A 7,692-nucleotide genomic window follows, 5' to 3' on the forward strand; every position below is an offset into this window, starting at 1 on the left:
ACATATGGAATCTAAAAATCAAACATATGAATGAACAAAAAGCAGAATCAGACCCATAAAGATAGCTGATGAGAGAACCGACAGCCACCAGAGCAGAGGGAAGCAGGGGGTGGGATAAGCAAAATGGGTAAAGGGGAATGGGAGATATAGGCTTCCAATTATAGAGTAAGTCACAGAATAAAAAGCACAGTATAGGGAATATATTCACTGGTCCCATAATAGTGCTATATGGTGACAGATGGTAGTACACTTACGATGAGCATAGCATAATGTATAAAATTATTGAAACCACTATGTTGTACACCTGAAACTAACATAACATTGTGTGTCAACTACAATTCCAATTGGAAGAAAAGAAAAAGATTAACAGGGGATGCCTGGACGGCTCAGGGCGTGATCCCAGGGTTATGGGCTCAAGTCCTGCATTGGGCTCCCTGTGAGAAGCCTGCTACTCCCTCTGTTTATGTCTCTGCCTCTCTGTGTCTCTTGTGAATAAATAAAATCCTAAAAGAAAAAGAGAGTAACATTTACTTTCAGAGAAAGTAAGACCTTGGGGATCCCTGGGTAGCTCAGCAGTTTGGCGCCTGCCTTTGGCCCAGGGCGCGATCCTGGAGTCCCGGGAGTCCCGCATCGGGCTCCCGGCATGGAGCCTGCTTCTCCCTCTGCCCGTGTCTCTGCCCCTCTCTATCATGAATGAATGAATGAATGAATGAATGAATGAATGAATAAATAAATCTTAAAAAAAAAAGTAAGACCTAATGTTATTTCAGGTTTCCAAAATTTCCCTACTTTTTTGATGCTTTCTGAAAGTTCTTTATCAAGAGTCACTTAAGAAGACAAAAAAAAAGACTTAGAGAAAATAAAGACTTAAAATATAAGTCTACACTTAGCATGCCCTCAAGATGACAATAGCAGTGTTTTAGTTTATAAAACATGTTCATATACAACTGGTATAATCTCTACAACTGTCTCAAGATAAATAACACTGCTACTTACATAATTTTATGAGCCTGGGAGTTGTAAACTCTTTACCAATATCAGACAGAAAACAAGATTTCAGTCTAATTCTAATTCTAGGGGCACCTGGGTGGCTCAGTGGTTGAGCATCTGCCTTTGGCTCAGGTCATGATCCTGGGGTCCTGGGATCGAGTCCCACATTGGGCTCTCCATAGGGAGCCTGCTTCTCCCTCTACCTATGTCTCTGCTTCTCTGTGTCTCTCATGAATGAATGAATGAATGAATGAATGAATACTTTTAAGATTTTACTTATTCATGAGAGACACACAGTTATATATCTGTAACTTCTGCAGATTTGTAGGTTAATAAAAATGTAACAACTTATTTCTTTTTAAAAGTTTAGCTTCTGATAAGAACCAATGACTACATTGGAGTACCTGGCTGGCTCAGTCAATAGAGCATGCAACTATTGATCATAGGGTCCTGACTTCAAGCCCCACACTGGGCGTAGAGATTACTTTAAAAAAAAAAAAATTTAGTAACCACTATACTAGGCCATAGCCTAGTAAGAAATTAAAATTCTTTTGCAACAGCCTTTCTATTCTTTTCTACAATATCATTTTCAACCTGGGATGTCTACATCTTTCATTCAGCAAAAATTAAAACATCAAGTATAGATCCAGAGTAAGCAAATAAATCACTCCACTTAAAATCATGAGTTTAAGGGAATATTTTATTATTCAAAACTTCCCAATTTAAGGTTAATCTTTTTTAAAGATTTTATTTATTTATTCATGAGAGACACACAGAGAGGCAGAGACATAGGCAGAAGAAGAAGCAGGCTCCATGCAGGGAGCCTGATATGGGACTCCATCCTGAGACCCCAGGATGATGCCCTGAGCCAAAGGCAGACAGCCCAACCACCAAGCCACCCAGGTGTCCCATTTTAAGGTTAATTTTTAATAGTATTTTCAGCAAATGAGAGAAGTTGAAGTGAAATCACTCAATTATTGCAATGTCTGACATAATTAAAAACAAGAAAGTATCCAATCCTAGATTACTAGTCACAGAACATCAGCTCACTAAAATGGTTTAACAGCTGAGCTCAGAAAAGTCATATAGCTCTGACCCCTTTCATATCAAAACCAGCCCTATTATATTTATTCCTTTTAAATTATTTTCATAAAAATCACTTTTGGCAAGGCAGACTATTACAACTTACCATATATGAATAATAAAAAATACCATTTATTTCTATTGAAGAAAAATCATGGACTCTGATAAGCCATTTCTATAAATCTGTACATTTTTACTAATTAACTACAGGCTGTGATCAATTAACTACAAACACCACTGCACTCGGACCAGTCTACAGATTAACTACAATTTTTGATCTACATTTAAACCTACATATAAACTCAAAAGCCTGCCAGATCTAATAATTTTTTAAGACTTTATTTATTCATGAGAAACAGAGAGAGGCAGAGACATAAGTAGAGGGAGTAGCAGGCGCTGCACGGGGAGCCCAATGCCGGACTCAATCCCAGGACCCCAGGATCACGACCTGAGCCAAAGGCAGATGCTCAACCACTGAGCCACCCAGGTGCCTCAGAGATCTAATAATTTCACATATGAAATTATGTACTAATACTTCAAGACAGCTATTTGTACACTAGTTCCAAGATCAGATTTTTTGTGTAAATATCAAATGATAGGTTCAGGAGCTTTTGAATCTGATTCATTTATTTTCAATTCAGAATCTACAACAGTTCGGTTTTTTTCAAGATTTTATTTAGTTAGTTGAGAAAAAGTGAGCAAGACAGAGAACCCACGCACGGGGAGAGAAGCAGACTCCTCCCTGAGCAGGGAGCCACATTCAGGGTTGATCCCAGGACTCGGTCACAACCTGAGCTGAATGCCGACGCTCAACTGACTGAGCCACCCAAGTGCCCCTCTATCACGTTTTTCTAAGCAATTCTCAACTAGGAGCAATTCTGCTAAATGTCCTGGGGGGGGGGGGATGTCTGGAAACATTTCTGATTGTCACAACTGGAGGGGAGGGTTGCCAGGAAGGCGTGCTACTGGCATCTAGTGAGGCCAGGATGCTGCTCAACATCTTACAAAACACAGGAAAGCCTCCCACAATAAGGAACCATCCACCCCGAAATGTCAATACTGCTGAAGCTGAGAAACTCTAGACCACAGAAAAGTTTATAAACACGGAATCCCTGGGTGGCTCAGCGGTTTAGCACCTGCCTTCCGCCCAGGGCGTGATCCTGGAGACCCAAGATCAAGTCCCACGTCGGGCTCCCTGCTTGGAGCCTCCTTCTCCCTCTGCCTCTGTCTCTGTCTCTCATGAATAAATAAATAAAATCTTAAAAAAAAAAAGTTTATAAACACTCATCTGTCTAGAAACAGTATTCACTTCATCTTTGTTTACTGTATTACTATTTGCTAATGACAGTCTTTAAGTACTAGACTTCCGCAACAAACTTATCCTATCCCTGTCCTTTCAATCAGCTTCTAACTCCCAAACTTGTCGATAATCATTATCTCAGCCAATTTTAAAATCTCATAGTCTTTGACACACCTCTATTTTTATAATAATAGTGGTAGTAATAACAGCAGCTAACACATATTAGCTCTTACTATGTGTCAGGCACTAAAAGTACCTTCCATATATTAACTAATTTAATCTAGGTACTGGGGATCCCTGGGTGGCTCAGCGGTTTCGCGCCTGCCTTTGGCCCAGGGCGCAATCCTGGAGTCCTGGGATCAAGTCCCGCGTCGGGCTCCCGGCATGGAGCCTGTTTCTCCCTCTGCCTGTGTCTCTGCCTCTCTCTCTCTCTCTCTCTCTAACATAAATAAATAAAAATAAATCTTTAAAAAAAATTTAATCTAGGTACTATTATTATTAGGTGCTCTTATCCCCATTTTACCAATGGAGAATACAAGGCATAAAAAGGTTAAATAACTTGCCTAGGGTCACACAAATACACAGTTAAGCCAGTTATCAAACCCATACACAATGGCCCCAGAGTTCATGCCCTTAATATTCCAAAGCAATCTCTATTCTTTCATCTTCTATACTGAATCACGAAGTCCTTTAAGTTCTACAAGGACAGGGTCTCTTATGTTAAAAGCAATATTCCCAAAGCTCAGTTACATAATAGGTACTCAAAAAACTTCTGTTTATTGGATGAATGAAATATCTCTCGAACTTTCCCATCCTATTTCCTTTGCCTCCATTTAAAGCCAGTCTTTCAGCATTTCATACTTGGGTTAATATATTCTATGAATTAGCCAATCAGGTAAACTGATATAAAATCCTCTGCCATATTTTCCATCACCCATGCCCAGTTAAGCATATCTAAAGCTTTCTTGCCACTGCTTCAATTAGAATAATAAAATCTTAAGAGTCAGAAAGTACCTTCGGGATCAACCAGTCCAGTATTTTGCAGATAAACCCAAAGATGGCAAGTAACTAAATCTCGCAGCCAAGTAGAGCTAGGACCAGAACTTGATTCTTGCAATGTTTCCTCTAGGATTCACTCCTGGAGGACTTGCTTCACTCCCAACAGATGTCTCCTCACTATCCCATCAGCAAATCATGTTAATTCCCATTGTTCATGCTCAAGTTGTTTCTCCTGCCCAGCCTGCCTTCTTTTCCTTTTTCCAGAGATTCAAAACCTATCCACCCTTCAAAATCTCTTCTTATTCCATTCTTCATGATATTCCTCCTTCTCTGAAAAGTCTGTCTTCAGTAAGATCCTGGAGGAAGAGAATCACTGTCGCCTACTGGGCCAAGTTTGATGTACACTAGCACTTCCCACAAAACTAGGCTAACTTGGATGATCTTCCTTGAAAACTTATTATCCATTCTTTCCTCCAGTGCTTTAGAAAGTAATTTTAATAAAGACTAACTCACATATAGCACCTCCATAAAATGTTCATATATCTGGAAGAGAAGCTCACTCACATCTTTAATAGTACACGTGTAACACCTGGAAGGCCCCAAATCACTTATCTTCTCCATTTAGAAACAACTCAGCATATTCACAAAGTCCAAACCCAGAGCTCTCGGATACAACTCAGCCAAAAGCCACAGTTCCTTGGGTTCATCTCTTTCTTTGCATATTACCATCTATCACTACTTCCTCCAAAACTCCATTTCTAACAAATAATTCACACTTCTTTTTCTTCCTCTTCTTCTCTACATTGTGTATTATAGAACCGTGTCTCTTTTATCCTTTATTACTTAGTGAAAACTCCAGTTTGCTACCACTCATCCAACCTCAATTACCCAGTCCTCTTTATATATCAAGTCACATCTACCCCCTTCAGCCTAAAGTCTCATGGTATTCCAACCCCATGAAGGTCAATTTTGTTTTTCCCTCTTCTCCACTCTTCCTTCCTCTAGAAAAGTGGTCTCAAAAGTGGTGTGGGTGCAGCTCAGATAGTGCAAAAGGATCCACTGGGCTGCAGGGGAAAAAAAAATTATTAGAACTCTCATTACTTATTTTTTTTCATCTTACCCTTTCTTAAATTCTATTTGTGTGCATTCATGAGTTACATAACGTGCTGGTACAGCAGAACAAGTACATATATAATTAACAGATAACGAATTCTTGGAGTACGTGCTCTTTTACTGATAAAAGGGTATGATCAAAAGAGTTCGGAGACAATCATTCTAAAAATACCTCGATAATAAGACCAAAGTAATAGGTTCCAGACTGCAGAGGATTTATGTACACATGCACAGACTGTAGGAAGAAAACTCTTGTTCATATCGAAAGTCCTAACCATGCCCACCAACCTCTAACCCCTGCCAGCTTCTCAGAACTGAGTCCTACTCAAGAGCTCAGAACATAGGACAGTCTGGCAAAGCCTTTCATTTCCAGTTTGGGGGGGAGGGGGGTGGAATCTCAAAAGCGCTGAGATACTACCTTTATCTTTGCCATATTAGAGTATTTCTGGTCACTGCTCTCTATTCTGACACTGCTCATAGTCTGACTTTATACGTGTGTATACTTTATACGCCGGTAGCTCCTGAGATGCAGTTCCTACTTCCAAATCCCTGGAGGCACAACCCCATTCCCCTCGCAGACGACCGGGTTACACGAACACCTCCTGGACTGAGCTCACACCTCCCAGCACCCTTGCCCCCCCCCTGGGGATACTATCCTCCGGCCTCCCCGAGCCACACAGTCCGTCCCAGGGGAGAGGACAGTCCCTCCACCGTCCCTGAGCCCACTGCTCTTTCCTTCTCCGCCCCCGGGAGCTGCCAGCCAGGCTGGAGACGGGAGGGGGGAGGGGTGTGACTCGACTCCCGTGACTGGCCCAGATGGCAGCGGATTCCGCCCCCACTCCCAGGCACCCCGCCGCCCCCCGACCCCCCAGGGCCGCCGGTCTCCTTCCCGCCCCGCCCCCGCCCCCGCCCCAGCCCCGGCCTCCCCCGCGCCCTCACGCCGCTCCCACACACACTCACCATGCTGGGTGAAGATATTGAAGCCGGCCTCCGCGGTGCGCCCCGCCAGGTCCCGCCTGCGGCCGGAGGGCCTGGCCACACTGCCGACCCGGATGCCGCGGGGCTGCGGCTGCTGAAGCCCCGGAGCCTCCCCGACGCGGCCCACCTGCTGCCCCATCCCTGCGCTCGCGTACTCCCGCGCCCCCCGCCGACCCCAGGTCACATTCCTCCTCGGCTCCGGCCTCGGGCGCCCGGCGCTGCTCCGGCCTCTCCTTCCCAGTCCAGGCCCCGGCCCCGAGCGCTCGGGCCGCCGGCGGCTCCGCACGCGGACTCCTCGCAGCAGCCGCCGCGCTGCCTCTGGGCGACTCACAGACTCTCCCCCTGCCTCCTCCTCCCGCGGCTCCGCGCCCCCAACGCCGCCGCCGCCGCCGCCGCCGCCGCCGCCGCCGCCATCTTTAAACCACCGAGCGCTGGGAGAGCGTGGGACAGAGCGTCTCCCGCCCCGCCCCGCCCCGCCCCCCTCCCGGCCAGTCACCTCAGCTACTCCGAGGGAGGGATTCCCGGAGGCCCCGCCCCGGCCCCGCCCCCGGCCCCGCCTCCTCGCCGGGGGTCCCCCTCGCGCCCACCTCGTCCGCGCGGCCTCCTCCACGCCTCCGGGTCTTTCGGTTCCTCCCCCGCCCTTCGCGCCCCCCGGGCCTGCGGGGTCTGGCTTCGTCTCCGCCGACCCCTCCCACGTCCGGCTCTCCGAGCTGCCGCCCTTCGGAGGTGCACGGTCCAAAGCCTTCCCGGTCCCACCTCCACCTGTCAGGTCCGTCAGGCGCGCGGAGCGCCCCAGGTGCACAGCAGGCTCGGTTGGGACAGGAAAGCGCGCGGCGTTTGCTGCTTGCCATCCAGGTGAGCATCCCTGAAACGCCCGGGAGGACCCTTTTCAACACCGTTCTCAGCAGGCCTAGTCTAAGATTATACAAAATGTACATGAGGGTCGTACAAAAAAGGTACGTTATTTCATTGTAATTTTTTGAGACCCTTTCATGATGTTAAATTGTCCTCGCCTCCGTTGTCTGCACTCTGCAGCCTCATTGGAGAGGCACTTACGGCCCAATTCCTCGTATTACCATGAATTCCTTTTGAACTCCTTTACCGTCTAACCACGTGTTCTGTTACCCTTACAGTGCTCGACAGTAAAGCTGACGGTGCCACTGGTGTGCTTTATATACCGTGCCCCTGGTCGGGTCTTCCTTTGATGACAAAGGAGAAAAAGAAAATTT

General features: G+C 46.0%; 1 protein-coding gene across 4 annotated transcripts in view; it reads right to left on the minus strand.

Moving 5' to 3' along the window:
- ABL2 (ABL proto-oncogene 2, non-receptor tyrosine kinase) overlaps positions 1–6,826 on the minus strand; it is a 116,527-nt gene extending 109,701 nt beyond the window's left edge. For all 4 annotated transcript variants that reach the window (XM_055319234.1, XM_055319231.1, XM_055319232.1 and 1 more), the window contains exon 1: positions 6,446–6,826. In XM_055319234.1, coding sequence (XP_055175209.1) covers positions 6,446–6,602 — 157 coding nt within the window. In that variant the 5' untranslated portion in view covers positions 6,603–6,826. The remainder of the gene's footprint in view (positions 1–6,445) is intronic.
- Positions 6,827–7,692: the final 866 nt, after the last annotated feature.

Source organism: Nyctereutes procyonoides, unplaced genomic scaffold (genome assembly GCF_905146905.1).
Source record: "Nyctereutes procyonoides isolate TBG_1078 unplaced genomic scaffold, NYPRO_anot_genome, whole genome shotgun sequence".
Taxonomy (NCBI): domain Eukaryota; kingdom Metazoa; phylum Chordata; class Mammalia; order Carnivora; family Canidae; genus Nyctereutes; species Nyctereutes procyonoides.